General features: G+C 37.0%; 1 protein-coding gene across 1 annotated transcript in view; it reads right to left on the bottom strand.

The window, feature by feature from the left end:
- ATF1 (activating transcription factor 1) overlaps positions 1–21,984 on the bottom strand; it is a 50,975-nt gene that overhangs the window by 27,164 nt on the left and 1,827 nt on the right. Inside the window, exon 2 of the mRNA XM_057486565.1 lies at positions 18,095–18,193. Within this exon, the coding sequence (XP_057342548.1) occupies positions 18,095–18,187 (93 nt within the window). The 5' untranslated portion in view covers positions 18,188–18,193. The remainder of the gene's footprint in view (positions 1–18,094; positions 18,194–21,984) is intronic.

Below are 21,984 nucleotides of genomic sequence, written 5' to 3'. Positions count from 1 at the left end.
TACAAAAGTAAACTCAAAATGGATCAAAGACCTGAATGTAAGTCACGAAACCATTAAACTCTTGGAAGAAAACATAGGCAAAAACCTCTTAGACATAAACATGAGTGACCTCTTCTTGAACATATCTCCCCGGGCAAGGAAAACAACAGCAAAAATGAACAAGTGGGACTATATTAAGCTGAAAAGCTTCTGTACAGCAAAAGACACCATCAATAGAACAAAAAGGAACCCTACAGTATGGGAGAATATATTTGAAAATGACACATCCGATAAAGGCTTGACGTCCAGAATATATAAAGAGCTCACACACCTTAACAAACAAAAAACAAATAACCCAATTAAAAAATGGGCACAGGAACTGAACAGACGGTTCTCCAAAAAAGAAATACAGATGGCCAACAGACACATGAAAAGATGCTCCACATCGCTAATTATCAGAGAAATGCAAATTAAAACTACAATGAGGTATCACCTCACACCAGTAAGGATGGCTGCCATCCAAAAGACAAACAACAACAAATGTTGGCGAGGCTGTGGAGAAAGGGGAACCCTCCTACACTGCTGGTGGGAATGTAAACTTGTTCAACCATTGTGGAAAGCAGTATGGAGGTACACCAAAATGCTCAAAACAGACATACCATTTGACCCAGGAATTGCACTCCTAAGAATGTAGCAATCAAGTATGAGAAAGACCAATGTACCCCTATGTTTATCGCAGCACTATTTACAATAGCCAAGAATTGGAAGCAACCTAAATGTCCATCGATAGATGAATGGATAAGGAAGATGTGGTACATATACACAATGGAATACTACTCAGCCATAAGAAAAGGGAAAATCCAACCATTTGCAGCAACATGGATGGAGCTGGAGGGTATTATGCTCAGTGAAACAAGCCAAGCAGAGAAAGAGAAATACCAAATGATTTCACTCATCTGTGGAATATAAGAACAAAGGAAAAACTGAAGGAACAAAACAGCAACAGAATCACAGAACTCAAGAATGGACTAACAGGTACCAAAGGGAAAGGGACTGGGGAGGATGGGTGGGTAGGGAGGGATAAGGGCGGGCAGAAAAAGAGGGGTATTAAGATTAGCATCCATAGCGGGGTGGGAGAAAGGGGAGGACTGTACAACACAGAGAAGACAAGTAGTGATTCTACAACAGTTTGCTACGCTGATGGACAGTGACTGTAAAGGAGTATATAGGGGGGACCTGGTATAGGGGAGAGCCTAGTAAACAAAGTATTCGTCATGTAAGTGTAGATTAATGATTAAAAAAAAAAAAAAAAAGCAGTTCCTATGTGGTGACCTCTAATGAGTTCTACACAATGATATAAAGGGCATATAAAAGTGTAGGCAAAGGGTCTGTTTGTGTTTATACAGAGGATCAAAGCCTAATTTGGCTACCCCGAAAATGAACTAAGATACGATATGAAAAAGAACTTCCAACATCAGCACTCTCGGGAAGACTCATGACAGAAGATGATCAGCAAAAAAAAAAAAAACAAAACTCCAACAAAGATCCACATACTGCCACAGGTGTAGATGCACTCATCCCACCAGCTCCTGGACTTGCCATGGGAATGATGAAGGAGATATCTAAGCTGGCCTGTGCATACAGTAAAACAAAAAATTGGACTGGATCTATACTGTTGGAACTCAACCAAGAATTAGGAGAAGTGCAAATTGTAGCACTCCAAAATCTTACAACCACAGACTATTTATTGTTAAAAGAAAATATGGGATATGAACAGTCCCCAGGAATGGGTTGTTCTAGTTTATCTGAATTCTCTCAGACTGTTTAAGTTCAGTCGGACAATATCCACCATATCATAGATAAGTTTTCACAAATGCCTAAGGTGCCTAACTGGTTTTCTTGGTTTCACTGGAGATGGCTGGTAATTACAGGTATGCTTTGGTTAGGTAACTATATTCCTATTATGTTAATGTGTGTGCACAATTTAATTAGTAGTTTAAAACCTATCCATGCTGAAGTTACTCTACAAGAAGATATGTCAAAGAAATAATCAATCTTCCCAGGTTTTCTTCTGCCTGCTACTTCTATAGCTTTTCTTCTTCCTACCTAATCACAACCTTTAAATAGAACTCATGCCACATGTCGAATTTAACGAGTATCATAATTCTTCCAAGTGGTAAAGACACCTCAAGACAAATGCTGGGCATAGAAGCCACAGGGCATAAATATGCAAAGAAGTAAAAAGCTAACCTTTTCAAACAATAAGGCTTCTCTCTCACTTACCAACTTAACATTTCCCTGTATGGCCCCGGAAGATGACTGGTTAGCCAGAGACGGGTAAGATTCCTCAAGGGAGGAACAACCTAAGACAGGCACAGTCACAGGGGGCCATCTGGTGAGAAAATGGGGAGCAGCAGAGGTGAGGCTTAGAACCTCCCCCCTCATGTTCTGAGAGAAATCTTCTGCATACATGGATGTTTATTGCCCTCGTCTAGCTCGGATTAACACATAGTCTACAGGCAAACACCTGATCATCTACATTTGCTCTCTTATAACACTAAACTCTGTTTTCTACCTTTATCTCGTATCTACCTAACACTTCAGCATTTTATTAAAAATAATAATAGAGAAATGTGGTATCCACATATAAATCAATTTTAAAAATCAAATGAATATTCATATTTGAACTGACTGTGTATAGTTCATAATGCATGAACAAAACTGAAAGCTTCTGTGATGACTGCCCTTGCACTGTTCACCATGTAACTTATTCACTATGTAAGAATTTGTACTCCATGTAAGAATTTGTTCGTTATGCATCAGAAGATTGGAGACTGATGAAAATTAGGCTTGGGGTGGATTATAATGATTGTGCATTGAGTATTGACCCCCCCTATACAGAAATTTATTATTGTTAACAACTATTTGATCAATAAATATGAGAGATGCCCTCACAAAGTATATATATATAAACACACTTCCAATTGTAAAGTAAATAAGTAACCGGGATGTAATGTATAGCATAAGGAATATAGTCAAAATATTGTAACAACTTGGTATGGTGATAGCTGGTACCTAGAATTATCATGTATATAAATGTTGAATCACTATGTTGTACACCTGAAACTAATGTAATGTAATACTGTTGTCAACTACCCTTCAATAAAAAAAAAAAACTAGTACAAAGAGTAAAAGACAAAAATAGTAAAGTCAACTACTTTTAAAAATTAAGGGCATCACTAAATAGAAGATGTTAAAGAAGACATCTATCCATAAAATGTGGAGGAGTTAAAAATGCAATGCTGTTAGAATGCATTTGAACTTATTAAGCAACTACCAACTTAACACAGACTGTTCTATATGTCAGATGTCATATATAAACTACATTGTAAACATAAACCAAAAGCCTATAACAGATACACAAGAAATAACAAAATCCAATCATAAAACTAAAAATGTCATCACTCACAAGGGAAGAGACCAAAGAAAAAGAACCAGAAATAAACAACAAAAACTAGAAAAGGTTTAACAAAATGGCAGCAAGTACACATGTATCAGTAACTGCTTTAAATGGACTAAATTCCTCAGTCAAAAGACAGAAGGTGACTAAACAGATAAAAAAAAAACAACAACCACCTCTGTGCTGCCTGCCAGAGACTCACTTCAGACCTAAGGACACACAGGGAAACTGAAGGTATGGAAAAAGATCTCCACACAAAAAGAAACCACCACCACCACCACCACCAGACAAAACAGACTTTACAACAAAGACTATAATAAGAAACAAAGACATTATATGATGATTAAGGGCTCAATCGAGCAAGAAGATATAAAGATATAACAACTGTAAATATACACACACACAACAGAGTAAATATACACACACACAACAGAGTAGCACCTAAATACATATGGTAAATATTAACTCACGAAGGGAGAATTCTGTCCACAGTAATACAGTAACAGTAGGGCACTTTAATACCCCAGTTAATCAATGGACAGATTTCATGCAAACAATGGGGAGAAAAAAGCAGGTGTCTCAGTACTTGTATCAGACAAAATAGACTTCAAAACAAAGAAAGTAACAAGAGATAAGAGAAAGACATTACATAATGATAAAGGGGGCAGTCCAACAAGAGGATATAACCATTATAAATATATATGCACCCAACACAGGAGCAACGACATATGTGAAATAAACACTAACAGAATTAAAGGAGGAAATACAATGCAATGCATTCATTTTAGACTTCAACACACCACTCACTCCAAAGGACAGATCAACCAGACAGAAAATAAGTAATGACACACAGGCACTGAAAAACACACTAGAACAGATGGGCCTAACAGACATCTACAGAACTCTACACCCAAAAGCAGCAGGATACACATTCTTCTCAAGAGCACATGGAACATACCAGAATAGACAACATACTAGGCAACAAAAAGAACCTCAATAAATTCAAAGATTGAAATTCTACTAACCAACTTCTGAGATCACAAAGGTATAAAACTAGAAATAAATTGTACAAAGAAAGCAAAAAGGCTCACAAACACATGGAGGCTTAACAACATGCTCCTAAATAATCAATGGATCAATGATCAAATTAAAACAGAGATCAAGCAACATATGGAGACAAATGACAACAACGGCACAAAGCCGTAACTTCTGTGGGATGCAGCGAAGGCAGTTCTAAGAGGAAAGCATATAGCAATTCAGGCCTATTTAAAGAAGGAAGAACAATCCCAAATGAATAGTCTACAGTCACAATTATTGAAATGGGAAAAAGAAGAACAAATGAGGCCTGAAGTCAGCAGAAGGAGGGACATAATAAAGAACAGAGAAGAAATAAAATTGAGAAGAATAAAACAGGAAAAAAATCAACAAAATCAACAGTTCACTCTTTGAGAAAATAAACAAAATAGATAAACCCCTAGCAAGAATTATTAAGAGAAAAAGAGAATCTACACACATCAACAGAATCAGAAATGAGAAAGGAAAAATCACGACGGGCCCCACAGATATACAAAGAATTATTAGAGAATACTATGAAAATCTATATGCTAACAAGGTGGATAACCTAGAAGAAATGGACAACTTCCTAGAAACATACAACCTTCCAAGACTGACCAAGGAAGAAACAGAAAATCTAAACAGACCAATTACCAGCAACAAAACTGAATCGGTAATCAAAAAACAACCCGAGAACAAAACCCCCAGATCAGATGGATTCACTGCTGAATTTTATCAGACATATAGAAAAGACATAATACCCATTCTCCTTAAAGTTTTCCAAAAAACAGAAGAGGAGGGAATACTTCCAAACTCTTCTATGAAGCCAGCATCACTCTAATACAAAAACTAGACAAAGACACCACAAAAAAAGAAAATTATAGACCAATATCCCTGATGAACATACATGCAAAAATACTCAACAAAGTATTAGCAAACCGAATTCAAAAATACATCAAGAGGATCATACACCATGATCAAGTGGGATTCACCTCAGGGATGCACAATTGGTACAACATTCGAAAATCAATCAACATCATCCACCACATTAACAAAAAGAAGGACAAAAACCACATGATCATCTCCATAGATGCTGAAAAAGCATTTGACAAAGTTCAACATCCATTCATGATAAAAACTCTCAACAAAATGGGTATAGAAGGCAAGACCTCAACATAATAAAGGCCATATAGGACAAACCTACGGGCAACATTATACTTAATGGTGAGAAACTGAAATCTTTTCACTAAGATTGGGAACAAGACAGGGATGCCCACTCTCCCCACCGTTATTCAACATAGTACTGGAGGTCCTGGCCATGGCAATAAGACAACACAAAGAAATAAAAGGCATCCAGATTAGTAAAGAAGAAGTCAAACTGTCACTATTTGCAAATGACATATTGTACCTAAAAAACCCTAAAGACTCCAATCCAAAACTACTAGAACTAATATCTGAATTGAGCAAAGTTGAAGGATACAAAATTAATACACAGAAATCTGTTGCTTTCCTATACACTAACGATGAACTAGCAGAAAGACAAATCAGGAAAAGAATTTCATTCACAATTGCATCGAAAAGAATAAAATACCTAAGAATAAACCTAACCAAGGAAATGAAAGACTTATACTCTGAAAACTACAAGACACTCATGAGAGAAATTAAAGAAGAAACCAATAAATGCAAACACATCCCATGGTCATAGATAGGAAGAATTAACATTGTCAAAATGGCCAACCTGCCTAAAGCAATCTACAGATTCAATGCAATCCCTATCAAAATGCCAACAGCATTCTTCAATGAGCTAGAGTAAATAGTTCTAAAATTCATATGGAACCACAAAAGACCCCAAATAGCCAAAGCAATCGTGAGAAGAATAAAGTGGGAGGAATTATGCTCCCTGACTTCAAGCTCTACTACAAAGCCACAGTAATCAAGACAATTTGGTACTGGCACACAAACAGACCCACAGACCCATAGAACAGAATATAGAGTCCAGATATTAACCCAAACATATATGGTCAATTAATAAACGATAAAGAAGCCATGGATATGCAATGGGGAAATGACAGCCTCTTCAAGAGCTGGTGTTGGCAAAACTGGACAGCTACATGTAAGAGAATGAAACTGGATCACTGTCTAATGCCACATACAAAAGTAAATTCGAAATGGATCAGACCTGAATGTAAGTCATGAAACCATAAAACTCTTAGGAAAAAACATAGGCAAAAATCTCTTGGACATAAACACGAGCAACTTCTTCATGAACATATCTCCCCGGGCAAGGGAAACAAAAGCAAAAATGAACAAGTGGGACTATATCAAGTTGAAAAGCTTCTGTACAGCAAAGGACACCATCAATAGAACACAAAGGCATCCTACAGTAAGGGACAATATATTCATAAATGACATATCTGATGAAGGGTTGATATCCAAAATATATAAAGAGCTCACGCACCTCAACAAACAAAAAGCAAATGATCCAATTAAAAAATGGGCAGACGATCTGAACAGACACTTCTCCAAAGAAGAAATTCAGATGGCCAACAGACACATAAAAGATGCTCCATATCGCTAATCATCAGAGAAATGCAAATTAAAACCACAATGAGATAACACCTCACACCAGTTAGGATGCCCACCATCCAAAAGACAAAGAACAACAAATGCTGGCAAGGATGTGGAGAAAGGGGAACCCTCCTACACTGCTGGTGGGAATGTAAATTAGTTCAACCATTGTGGAAAGCAGTATGGAGGTTCCTCAAACAGCTCAAAATAGAAATACCATTTGACCCAGGAATTCCACTCCTAGGAATTTACCCTAAGAATGCAGCAGCCTAGTTTGAAAAAGACATATGCACCCCTATGCTCACTGCAGCACTATTTACAATAGCCAAGAAATGGAAGCAACCTAAGTGTCCATCAGTAGATGAATGGATAAAGATGTGGTACATATACATAATGGAATATTCAGCCATAAGAAGAAAATAAATCCTACCATTTGCAACAACATGGATGGTGCTAGAGGGTATTATGCTCAGTGAAATAAGCCAGGCGGAAAAAGACAAGTATTAAATGATTTCTTTCACTCGTCTGTGGAGTATAAGAACAAAGAAAAAAACTGAAGGAACAAAACAGCAGCAGACTCACAGAACCCAAGAATGGACTAACAGTTACCAAAAGGTAAGGGACTGGGGAGGATGGGTGGGAAGGGAGGGATAAGGGGGATAAAGGGACATTATGATTAGCAGACATAATGTCGGGGTTGGGAAGGGGGCACAGGGACAGCTGTACAACACAGAGAAGACAAGTAGTGATTTGCTGGCACCTTACTACGCTGATGGACAGTGACTGTAATGGGGTATGTGGTGGGGTCTTGATGATGGGGGGCGTCTAGTAACCATACTGTTGCTCATGTAATTATAGATTAATGACAACAAAATAAAAAGAAAAAAAGAAAAAAATTAAAGAATGAATGCTTTCTTTTTGGAACAAAGTAAGTATGTCCATTCTCACCACTCTAGTCAACATAATTCTGGAAATTCTAGCCAGTGCAATAAGGCAAGAAAGAGAAATAAAATGCATACAGATTAAAAAAGAAAGAAAACCACCTCTACTTGCAGATGACTGTCTACACAGAAAATACCAAGGGTTATTAAAACTAACAAAAACAAATCATGTGTCCTAGAACTAACATTTGAATTCAGCAATGTTACAAGATATAAGATTAATAAACAAAAAATCAAATGCATTTGTATATCCTGACAACAAACAAGTGAAATCCAAAATCAACAGAATATCATTGGAGTAGCTCCAAGGAAAATATGCAGTATTACATACAATTGCTCAAAAAAACTTAAATGCTTAGGTGTAAGACTAACAGAGCATGAATCTGTGCACTGAAAGTGATAAAATGCTATGGAAAGAAATCTAAGAAGATTAAATAATTAGATATACTATATTCAAGGATTGGTAGGTTCAACAAGTAAAACTTCAATTTCTCCCAAACTGATTAGGTTTGTAGACACAGAGAAGCTTACCCTAAAATTTCTATGGAGAGGGAAAGGCCCCAAAATAGCCAAAAGAGTTTTGAAAAAGAAGAATAAAATGGGAGGAATCATTCCTCCTGATTTTAAGGCCACAGTAATCAAGATAATGTAGTACTGGAAGAGGGATAGCGTACAGATCAGTGGAACACAGTAGAGAATCCAGAAACAAATATGCCCAAATGTTTTCTGACAAAAGTGCAAAAGCAATTCAGTGTAGGAACAATACTCTTTTCAACAAATGGTGCTGTAGCAATTGTACATCCACAGGTGATAACAAACAGAACACCCCCACAAACCCTCAAATCTACAAAAAATTTAATTTAAAATGGATCATGGCCTGATTGTTTATAGTTCATGATGCGTGATCAAAACCGAAAGTTTCTGTGATGACTGCCCTTGCACTGTTCACCATGTAAGAACTTATTCACTATGTAAGAACTTGTTCACTGTGTAAAAACTTGTTCGTTATGCTTCAGAAGATTGGAGACTGTTGAGAATTAGGCATGGGGTTGATTAATGATTGTGCACTGAGTCCCCTATACAGAATTTTATTGTTGTTAACAACCATATGATCAATAAATATGAGAGATGCCCTCTCAAAAAAAAAAAAAAAATGGATCATGGACTTAAATGTAAAGTATAAACTATAAAACTTTTAGAAAGAAACAGGAAAAATATGTTTGAAATGTAGGGCTAGGTGAAGAGTTCTTAGACACCAAAAGCACACTCCATAAAAGGAACATTGATAAATTGAACCTAATCAAAATTTAAAACTTCTGGATTTGTGATAGACCCTATTAAAGAGAATAAAAATGAAAAATTATTTTTCTACATATACTCCCCCATACCATCCATGCTGGGAACATTCAAATAAATTCACCCAGATTTCTAACTTACTCTATAGGAGAATCTTTCTTTACAAATAAGTAAAACACAGACGACATTAGATGGAGAGTCTCCAAGTAAGAATTACCCAACACCCTAATGCACACAAATTCTTAGCTTAGCCCTGGATGAATCTTGGGTTCAACTGTCATGTCAAAAATATGAATGGAATGAAGATCACTTGGTTTTAGAAGTGTTTTGGAGCCAAGCCTACTTGTAATTCCTTCAACTATTCCCATTTATCCTCATCTTCTGCCAGGAGGCAACAATGGACTACGTTAATTACGGACTGGAGTTGTTATGGACACAACGATGCCACTCCCAGATCCCCTATCACTAGTAAAAGACTTATTCCCCTTCTGCTGGAGGACAGCTGCTGGTAGACAGGGTTCAATTGTCAACACTCTTTAGAACTGCCTTGGATGATGAGAGTCAAATATACCCCTTCCCACGTCAGTCCAGATCCAGTGGCTGGTGCATTCAGGGATATAAAGGCCTGGCTGGCCCCTTACCCCAATTATGAAAAGCTATCTCAGCTTCAAAGCTCCCTAAGGTGTTGGCTAAATCCTGTATCAAGACTTAATCACAGTTCAACTTCTCTCTCAGCCCAATCCTGCTTCCTTCTCTTCCTTTCTTTCTCTTCCATGGGTAGTAATCCCAAGAGGACTTCATAATAAACCTCCTGCGTGCTAACCTGCATCTCAAAGTCTGCTTCCTGGGAAACCCAAACTAGCAGAAATCAAGTTGCTGGAATTCAAACCATCTTTCTAGCCTTACTAGTTGTGTGACCTCTAAAATGGGGATTAGAAGAGCACAATAGGTTGATATGAGGTTTGAAGGCACTAAAACATGTAAAACGCTTAGGAATGCTCCCAACAACACAGTGGACACTCAATAAATGTTACCTGTTACTATCATCATTTTGCCCATTCACACATAGTTAAAGTATACAAACTTCTCTACAATATGAGAATTACTAAAAGTTATGAGTAGAAAAAGACTTTAGAGATCACCAAGTCTGACACCCTAATGAACATTAAGTCTAAGTAACTGACTTAGTTGATGTTCTAGAGTCACTAAGTGACAAAACCTGGATTCAGATCAGATCTTTTGACTATATCTATTGTTCTTTCCACTAAACAAGGCTGCCTGTCAATCTATATATATACTTTGCAATTAAATTCAACAAGTACTGAGTACCTCCCCTTCACCTTCCCGACATAACTGAGCTTCAGCTCTCCTCTAAAGAACACTGCCTCTCCTGTAGCCCTCTGCTGCTCTCCTCATCCCATCAGCCTACAGACAGGGTGGGTGTCCCCTTCGCTCTTCATTGCTACTTCCAGACCATTATCCCTTCAAAGTCCTCCCAAAACCCCCAAATTTGAGGCTCACAGCAACAGACTCTCCTGGCAGTCATGCCCCTCATTTAAGTCTTTAGCATCTATTAGGATTTGTGGTGGTTTCAATATGCAACATTCAGTATCCTTCCATGCCTGAGCCTCTGGTTTTTGATACCTCTCCAAAACCCTGTCATCCACCCTTTTCTGCCACCCACTCCCATTGTCATACCCTACAGGGTTTCTAAACAGGCATTTTGGGCAGGGCAATTTTTCCATGTATAGGAATATCATGTTCAATGGCAAACATTCAGCCCTTCCCATTAAATGCCAGTGGAAGCCCCCTACACACACACGCGCGCGCGCGCACACACACACACACACACACACACACACACACTTTCCAGACACCTCGGTGGGGAAGCAGAACCACTCTCTCACACACACACACACGCGCGCGCACACACACACACACACACACACACACACACACACACACACACACACACACACACACACACACACACACACACACACACACACACTTTCCAGACACCTCGGTGGGGAAGCAAAACCACTCTCACACACACACACACACACACACACACACTTTCCAGACACCTCGGTGGGGAAGCAGAACCACTCCAGTTGAAAAGCACATACTTAAACATTACATTAACCAGTAAATGCACCCCTCCATAATCTCAAATTCAAGTTATTTCTCTCTCTCTCTCTCTCTCTCTCTCACACCACCTACTTCCAACTCACTTCCTCTGCTATCTGGACTCTCAACAATTCTTGAACTCCATAGGAAACTATAATCCATTGAGCCTTTTTCCTGTTCTTGAACCCATCAACGCCCCACTCTTTTCCTTGTATAGCTTAAATTTCATGGCCCAGCACTTGAATCACTGTTCATACACCTTCAATGTTCTTGTCTTTTTTTGCTTCACTGTAGCCCTTTAACAGCAACCCTGTTTACCCTATGTCTGTAACCTGCATGCAAGTACCTGAATCTAACTGGAGAAATACATATAACTAAACCTAATGGTCTCACTGTAAATCCATGATCAGTAACCTCAAGTGAACTGTTCAAGCTCTTCAGCAATCCTACTGCATGTTCCTAGTCCACTTATGTCTCCTACTGTCCTAGCAGACTATGTCATACTCCTTCCTATCCTCTCAAGGCATCTTACTTTCACTGGGGAAAAAAAAAGAAGTTATAAGAAGAAAAATCTCAAAGTATCTCACTTCCAATCTACTTACCTAACCTGTGTTTACTTATTTTCTTCTTATGAATGATGCACTTCTGCTCATATAAATTTTTTCAATTGTAATTTTCATCCCCTCCCCTCCTCAAGGACATCATCCCAAGATTGACCTCTCTCCTGAATCATCAAATTTTTCCCTTTTATTGCATCATTTCCATTGGTATACAAACGTGGTTTAATCCTCCCATCTTAAAAAGTAATAATACTTCCATGACCTACAACCTCCTCCAGAATATTCATTTCTTAGCTCCATTTTGCAGCAAAACTCCTTGAAGGAGTTACCTATTCATTCTGTTGTTAATGAGTTTGTCTCCTTATTTTCTCACCCCTCTTCCTCCATGTTTTCTTGGATCCAATTAGTTTATCCCCATTCCCACTGATACAGTTCTTGTCAAGGTTGTCAATGAATTCCACATTGCCAAATACAACAAACTCATGTTACTTATGGTAGTTATATTCTATAAAGTTGCCATATACTCTCCTGGAGGAAATACAGGGTTAGGTTCCTACAAACCTCTGAGCACAATATTCTTATCAACTAGTCAATATATAACTGTTTTATGTGTGTTTCTGTTTAAAGACACCTCATGTAATATGTATCTATATTATTAATTCATTAATATTGAACTCACGGTCAACAGCAATGCAACTCATGCCTGAATGAAACTTAACCTAGTACATGTATATCCTACATAAGGTTCATCACAGCCTTTGCACTTAAAAAAAAACACTTCAGCACTATGCTTCGAAGCCATTTTAAATAGTAGAATCACCAAGAAAAAGCACAAAAACGAGTAAAATGTGGCACTAACCAGATCACAGGAAGAGAACTGTTAACAGTATAAAAGTTAAAATAAGGAGAGCACTGCCTTATTTGACTTCAGCCAGGTTGGTGTGAGTCAAGTGACTCAAATTCTTCACCACTCTGTATATGTCCACTAATGACCACAAAAGTATAGTGAGTATTGATCTTGGGGTTACAAATAAATTTTATCAATTAAGCAAATTTGCAAATACAGAATCCTTGAATAAGTGTCAATAGTATTAACTGTTAATTTTTACTCTTCATTTGACCTACCAGCAATATTTTATACAGTTGACTATCACCTCATTCTTCAATCTCCCCAAACTTCAAATTCAGGAAAGCACCAGAGTCAAATCCATCGACTTCATGTTTTACTATAGTCACCCTCCATAATCTCTAGTCCCCAGACTTTAATTACACTTATGTTAAATAGTTAAATATTATCCCACAGCTCTTAGATGCTGTGTTCTATTTTTCCCCTCACTTTTTTTCTCTTTGTTTTTAGCCTGGATAATTTCGACTGACCTATCCTCATGTTTACTGATTCTTTCCTTGGCTGTTATCAAGTCCAGTAATAAGCCCCCAAACATACTTCATCTACTTCACAATATTAATTTCTAGCACTTCTATTTGACTCTTTCATATAGCTTCCATTCCTAAGCTGAAATTTGCCATCTGTTCACACATGTTCACCTTTTCCACTAGAGCCATTATTGTATTTTTCACTGTTATATTCAATTCAATATCTGATAGTTCTAACTGGATCTTCAGTCTACTGATTAGTTTGATTTTTGACAGTGGTTGATATTTTTCTTGCTTTTTTGTATGTGTTTCCTAATTTTTGCCTGAATGGTGGACATCATGGATAAGACAGCAATTGAGTAATAGTATTTATGCCTAAAAGTGGGCACATCTTTGTCTATTGCTCAGCCAATCTATTCAGGAATTGACTGGGTTTGGGTTTTATTATATTAACTTAAATGCACTACCAGCTTCAAATTCCTCTAGTGTGACCTTCTGCTTAGTGAGGCGGCTGGTGTGCTAGAGGGTTTTTAATCCAGGTTCTTGCTCCACCCTCAGCTTTAGGCTTTCTCTGAGCACCTGCCCCAGAGGTAAACTGCTGTTTCTTTACTTGCTAGCAGAGAACAAAGAGATTCTTTGTTGTTCTGGCCTGGTATCAGCCTCAGGCCAGCCATGTATGCCTGGGCCTTAGTGGGTGAGGTTTTCTCCCAGCAGTAGAACTAATGGTCTGAACCCAGGAGATTTCCTGCCTTTCTCTCAGGGTTTTTTTTGGATTTTCATTTTCTTTTTACTTCTCCCAACCACAATGGAAAATGGGGTCTATTCTCTTCCCCTAGCAGCTTAGAGCTCTTTTCCTCAGAAAAAAAGGGTCCAGGCAGACCTGTTCTACCAAGTCAGGCTTTCTCAGCCTCCCTTGCTTTCCCCAATCTTTCTCATGTGCAACTGCTTGAGGTCCTTGGAGAAAAGCCTACAAGTGGGTGTTACCTATCCTTGAGTCTGCAGCTCACAAGGTTTCAATAGTCTCATACTAGCCTACACTTAGACTTTAGCAACTCATTAAAAATTTAGCTGAATTCTTCTTTCCCTCTGTTTAACATCGTTGCCCTCTTCCCTTTGGTGAGCCACACCCATCTCTGACGGATTGAGATGTTATGATTTTGTATATTTTAGTTTATTGTTTTAGGGTGGGTACAGTATTCTTTCCAGCTCGCTATATCCTAAGTGGAAGCCAGAAATCACCCCATGAAGTTTAAATACCACCTGCATGTCCACAACTCTTAAATTTACATTTCCAGTCTGGATCTCTCCCCTGGTCTTCATACATATGTCTGTTTTTATTCAAAGCACACCACATAAACCCAACTGCCTCTTGGACAAATCTACTTGTATGGGTTTGCAGGCACACTCTAATGTGGCCCCCACAATTCCCCACCTCTTGGTATCCATATCTTTGAGTAATCCTCTCCCTCTGAGTGGGGGAGGGACCTGTGACTTGGTCCTAACAGAATAAGGCAAAAATGATAGGATGTCATTCTCACGATCATGTTACGTTTAATGGCAAAGGAATAGGATATAATTCCCTTGATTATGTTATGTAAAACTGTCCTGCTAGCAGACTCACTCTCATTCTCTTGCTGGACTTAAAAACAGACTGCCATGTGAACTGTTTATGGAGAGGGCCACGTGGCAGCAAAATGGAGGTGACCTCTAAGAGCAAGGGTGGCCTCTAGCCAATAGTCAACAAAAACTGATGCTCTCAGCCCTGCACTTGCAATAAAATGAATTCTACCAACAACCTGAGAAAGCTTGGAAGAGGTTTCTTCTCTAGTCTAGCCTACAAATAAGAACTCGGTCCTAGCCAATACCTAAAACGCAGCATGGTGAAACTGAAGCAGAGAGCCCTTGTGACCAGACCCCACAGAAACTGCAAGAAAATAAATGTGTGTTGTTTTAAACCACTAAATTTGTGATAGTTTGTTTTTGCAGCATAGAAAACTAATACAGATAGTATTACAAACTTAATATGAATAAAAGCCAAATTCCTGATTGCTAACATCCTCCAAAAAAGAAAAACACACTAATGTGGTCCATCTTAATAAATGCCAGCTCTACTCTTAACAGCTGAAGCCCAAACTGTATAGCCAACCTCCCTCGACTCCTTTCCTTCTCTAATACCTACACACCCAAAATCTAAAAGCAAACACTGATGGCTTTACAATCAAATTACATCCAGACTCTAACTTTACCTCACCACCACCACTACCACCTTGGTCCAAGACAGTATCATCTCTCATGCATGTAACTCTAACAGCCCAGCTGGCTTTCCTGCTTCCACTCCACAAAGCAACTAGAGTGATCCTACTGAATATGTCAGATGATGTTTTTCCTCAAAACACTCGAAAGGTCCCCCATCTCACCAAGGGTAAAAGTCAAAAATCTAGTGGCAGAGAAGGCCTACCTTGCCTGGCACTCTCCTTTCTACCCAAGCCCCTCTGCTTCATCTTGTATCCCTCTACCCTCTCAGTCACCCCTTTCCTCACCACACTTACCCCCTTGCTGTTCCTAACCACACCACACATGTATTTGTCTCAGAGTTTTTACCCGTGTTGGGCCATATAATTGTGAGGTATTTTCACAGACAGGAGTTCTCTGACCACTTTACACACAAAGGCATGTCCCCTATCTCCACCAAAAACCACCTACCCTCCTAGCGTGGCTTTATTAGTCTCCATAGTACATACTACCAACAATATCTTATTTTTTAATTGAAGTACAATTGATATATAGTATTATATTGGTCTCAAGTATACAACTTAATGATTCGACAACTACATAACTACTGAAATATTTTATATCTGATACATATTTATTGCCTATTTATTATTATCTGATACATATCCTTATCTAAAAGGAATGTAAGTTCCATGAGAGCTGAGGATTTTGTTCATTACTTTATCCCCAACTTACACTGAAGACTGAATAAATATCCCTACATTAGATACTGTTTCTTTACAGAATTTAGAATCTAATAAAGTAGTCATGCCACAATAAATTAGATATAAATTCAGTGACATTATTTTTTTAAATCACTATAAAATTATTTACCACCAGAAATACACTTATTCTACCTCATAGTAAGTATGCTTCTGAGCAAACCTGGAAATATTCACATCTAACCAAAATAACTGAAATACACAAGTAATCAAACTAAATTAAAACATTTCTATAAAGGATTCTATTAACAGAAAGGTAACTGAAAGACTCCATCATGTTTTCCAGCACCATCACAAGATACCATTATTCTTCAGAGTCAAATAATACAGAAGGATGCGGCAAGCTGGAAGGATTAACCCTTTAAGTTCTTAGCTCTCAGATTTTGTTATCTCAAGGCCCTTTTATACTCTTAAATTTATACTCTTAAATTTATTAAGGACCGTAAGAACTTTTACTTATGTGGGTTTTTATCTACTAGTATCATCAGTTCTGCAATATGAGTATCTGTCTATTTACATTCTCTGACAGGTCTATTTTCCAATTTAGTAAAAAATATTTCCTATACATCCACACATTTCAAATTAAAATAGAAATTTAAAAAATACTTAACAGTTCATTTAAAAATAACAACCATAAATCCATTACATGTTAACATAAGTATTTTCATTAACATAACTAAATTTCCCCCCCAAAAAACTAGTGAGAGATATGGCATTGTTTTCCTTTTCTACAAATTTTAATATTTGAGTTAACAGCAAATAATTCTCTTATATGCTTTCTTATATGAATTCTCTTATATGCTTCTACATCACCTTGCCCTATTGTTTTGGTTGAGGTACATGAAGAAAAGTGTGGCCCCACATAGATATGGCGTTAGAAAAGGAGGGATTTTTTTAATAGTCTTTTCAGATAGTTGTGGGTATTCTTTCATACCCCACCAAAATTCAACGGGTTGTAGCTTCTTCAAGATTGTTGGCAATGTACAATCTGAACTTTGTGTGTTAACATTAAAATTCACTTGTATTCTGAATGGATATTATACCCATGCATGCATGATTTTGTAACACAATTTTTAAATTGTAAAGTCTGTAACTACTGGAAAGCAGACAAATTCACTATGGTAAACACAAATTTTCCAAAATTCTAATTTTTGCTTCAAAGTTCATTATCTTCTCTGGCAATACTGTCAGTTGTTTTCCTTGAAATGCACCAGGTGCATGGATCAATTTGAAATAAAAAAAGTATCATCAGTTCTGCAATATGAGTATCTGTCTATTTACATTCTCTGACTCGTCTATTTTCCAATTTAGCAAAAAATATTTCCTATACATCCACAATAAATCTACTGAATTGAAGACAGTTTACCTCTAAAAGCTATTCACCTCTGTTTCCAGTTAGCTCTAAAAGCCAAGTCGTTTTTCATTTTTCTTATGTAGCAACAAAATGAGTCTGAAAAAAATCTAAATAATCATGTACCACATTTTTCCAAGTTTGAGAAGTACATACATAACAAAACACTAAATATATTTTGTATGAAAGAAAATAAAATGGAATGATCTTGACAAGATATTTAAATCAGTCCTACCTTCCTGCCATACATTTCAACACTTTACAGGTTTTTGGGTTTTTTTTGGCTTGGTTCTTTTTTTTGAACATTAGTAACGAGATCTGAAACAACAGATTACTCTGCATACAAAATATTCTTAACCAGCTTGATATTTTGTTTGGTTCTACCTTACCTGTTGAGCAATATGTGAAATATGAGTTCCCTGAACTGCTGAACCAGGTTGAGGTGCTGTCTCTGGAGTGTTACGCTTGTGGGAATCTTCCATAATCAGCTATAAGGGGAAAAAAGTCCGTTAAGAGATGCTTTCTAACTTCATTTTCAAGAAATCTTAAGATACTTCTTGGCATGCAAGCTTTTTAAGAGAAAGAAAAAGCTTTTATATACTATGGGCTGAGCTCAGTTTATTCAGACTCAGTACGTTCTCAATACTCTCCTCCAGATGTGTAGCAGTCTAATTATAAGACCTTAAAAAATGGCAAATAAAAGTGCTGCAGAATATGTATAGTATATACTGCTTAGTAGTGTAAAAATTGATAACTTGGTTGCCTCCCTGGAAGACAACTGGCAGCTATGGGACAGAGCCAGAAAAGAGACTTTACCGCGTATATTGGGTTTTTTTTAAAATTTTGATCCACCGGAACTTGTTTAAATTTAATAAATGGCACAGAAGTACATAGATTATTCTAAATTCTCAAATATCTTCCTGCTTAAGAAGTCTGATACTCTTCCTGAACATGGAAACAAACATTCCTTTCTTCAGTGTAGGGAACAGTTTCTAATTGCACATATAGATTTATATGAAGAATTTATTGGTTAGGAGTTGAACTAAGTAAATAAATCTATACCTAAGGAAGTTCTGAATGTCTAGATGATCTAGAATATCAACTGTAGGATATGGAGGCTAAGTAAGAATGAGAATAAATGGATTATGAGAGATGGAATATGTCAAATGGGAGAACCATGTAGAAAGAGATTAGTAAAAGATTTGGTTAGAATTGAAGGTTTTATGGTTATGTACAAAGACACAAATAGCCAAAAGGTGGAATCAACCCAAGTGTCCATCAACAGATGCATATACAAAATGTGGTATATACACATACACACAATGGAATACTGTTCAGTGTTAAAAAGGAAGGAAATTGTGACACCTACCAAAACACCTTTAGGCATTATGCTAAGTGAAATCAGCCAGTCACGAAAAACAAATACTGTATGATTTCACTTACGTAAGTTACAGAGAACAGTCAGAACCATAGAAACAGAAAGTAGAGTGGTGGTTGCCAGGGACTGGAAAAAGAGGAAATGGAGTTGTTGAAAGGGTATGAAAAAGTTCTGTAGATCGCTTGCACCAAGGTGATGTACTTAACACTACTGAACTGTATGAAAATAATTATGATAATACATTTTATGTTATGTGTATTTTACCATTAAAGATTTTTTTTGGAGAGAGGGCAACTAGGTACTTGCCCTTTAGCAACACTGACAATAACTATGAAGCTTAAGCCTACATCTTTTATCTTTTTTTTTTTTTGAGATTAGCAAACTGAAATTCTTTCTAACATCTGGATTGAAGCTACTGTTTTTAGTAATTAAGAGAAGGCATATAACATCACCTCAAATATAAAGTGTTTTGAATTTTTTCCATTTGAATATGCCATTAGGCTTTTTTTTCTAACATATAGCAAAGTACACAATAGAAAGATAAAAGGATGACAAAATCTTAAGTACAATGTTGTCTAATTTCTTTTGTCTTCTTTCCACTTCCAAAAAATTATAAACATACTCTATGTACAATTTTGTATCACCCCAGTTTTTATCTTGTTTTATCATTAATATTTTCTAGGTTTTAAATAGAAACTTACTTAAAAGCTACATATTTCATTTACTGAATGTACATAACTTGTACCTTACCAAAAAAACTCCACAATACTGTGATTGAATCAAATTTCCATAGGATATATTCCAAAAAGGAGAATTACTTGATCAAGGAGTATGATTAAGGTTTTTTGAAAAATGTATAGGCCAATGAGAAACATGAGACAGCAATGGAAATTTTTTAATTACTAACATGATAGATGAAAAATGGTTCACTGTTTTAATTCTCCATTAGTTGTATGAGCTATCTGATAATATTTGTCTATCCATCTACCAGATCTTAGTGTTTTTATTACCCTATTTCTTCATGTAAATTTTATTTCTATCATGTAGATACAAATAGTATTCCAGTACGACCTGATTATTTAAAAACTTAATTTTGACAAATTCAGCTAGTGTTTCCTTTGCTGTTTCTTCAACTGCTTTTAAGCTATATATAGTCCTTTCTTCTACAAGAGTGCATTGATTTTTAATCTACAGTAATACAAGTATAATCTCACCGACTAAACATACAACACCAAAAATGGAATATTTTCTACATACTACCTCTATTAAGAATGTGTCTTTTTAAACAATTTCAGAAAATACGTTAGAATATAGAGTAAAGAAGAAAAAAATGTAATGCTAAGCATTGGAAGAAACTATAAAACATTTTTTAAAATCTTGTTACATTACTGGAAATGATACTTCTCTGTCTCGCTGTGACTCACAGATTTTTTTTTCATCCCATAACAATATTAAGAAATCCTGTATCTAATGAAAATTAACATGATCAACAAACCAACACACATTCCCTAGTAAAAGCTGCCAGTTAGCAAATAACATTTTGGACAGTTATTACAACTACATTGCCTATGGAAAATGAGCTAACCTATTTTCTACAATTTTTAAAGAGGAATCAACTTATCTGTCCTTTTTTTCCCAAAATAAAAACAACTTTACATTTCATCTCGTTATAAACAATACATATTCTCTGTATTTTCTAATGATGTTATCAAGGTGTAAACTTTATTTGCTTCATTCCTAAAATTAAGATTCAGATGAACAACCTGTTAAAAACTTGCTCAATATAGAATAAATGCGATGTCTACACAGGGATTTATGTAAAAATACAGTACTGGAAGTTTAACACAAGATACCCTCTAAAGATGTGATGTGAATACAAGACCTGAACCCAGAATTGTTTTAATCCAAAGGTCATGTTCTTTTATTTCCTATTGCCCCTCTTTCAGAATGCCCTCACATTTCCAACTTGTCCACCTGGCAAACTCCTACTCTCAAGTTTCATCCCAAACATTAAGTTCCCAAATGCTCCAGGTTCTTCCTTCCTCAGCATTTCCACTGGGCCTTGCAGATACTTCTAATGAAGTTACTTAACACTCTGAACTGTACCGGCATGTCTGTCCCCCCAGCCTTAAGGCGCCTAGGGACAGGGCCTGTATCATGTGAATGGATGCTCAGTGCCCAGCAGAGACCCTCACACATGCAAATTGTGAACATCTACAATACAAGGTATTCTCAGCTGATAAAAGAGGGTCGTTTCCACACCTGTAGAGGATGATGAACTAGGGTAAGCTTGAAGGCAAGGAGTCTCTTGCTCAACATTTCCATAACTGAACTCATGATCTCCCCTCAAAATTGATCCTATTAGTTAAACTGAATTTCTTTCAGATCTTCAAATGTGAGAGTCTGCTTTGCTCTCTTCAGGCTTTCACACACATTATTTCCTCTGCCAGAAAAACTGCTGCCTATTCCTGTGTGACCTATTCCTATGAGTTATTCTTCCAGGCCAACTTTCATGACTGCCCTGGACTGTCTAGAAGCTCTGGCTGTATCCCCACGGTACATGTTTACCCTCTTCCCGTGGTACTTATTACAGTATTGCAATGCTTGCTATCTGTCTCCCGACCAGAATGCAAACTCTAGGGAATCAAAGGCTGCATCCTGTCCTCAATATAGCCCTGATTACCTTGCACATTACTGCTGAATAAATCAATGGCTTTAGTCAGGTCTACCTACTTAAAAATCGACAGAATTAATAGTTAATGAAATGTTTAAACAATTACTTTAACCCACCTTTAGAAACGCGACAATTCTGGCACAAGAAACCCTCTACTTTAGAGTTGGAAATTCATTATAAATGAGATGACGTGGAAAAAAGGCATCTTTAGAAGGGACTACCACCTA

This window comes from Manis pentadactyla, chromosome 10 (assembly GCF_030020395.1).
Source record: "Manis pentadactyla isolate mManPen7 chromosome 10, mManPen7.hap1, whole genome shotgun sequence".
NCBI lineage: Eukaryota > Metazoa > Chordata > Mammalia > Pholidota > Manidae > Manis > Manis pentadactyla.
Note: the sequence above shows the minus strand (reverse complement) of the source record. Positions and strands in the feature narration are given on the sequence as shown.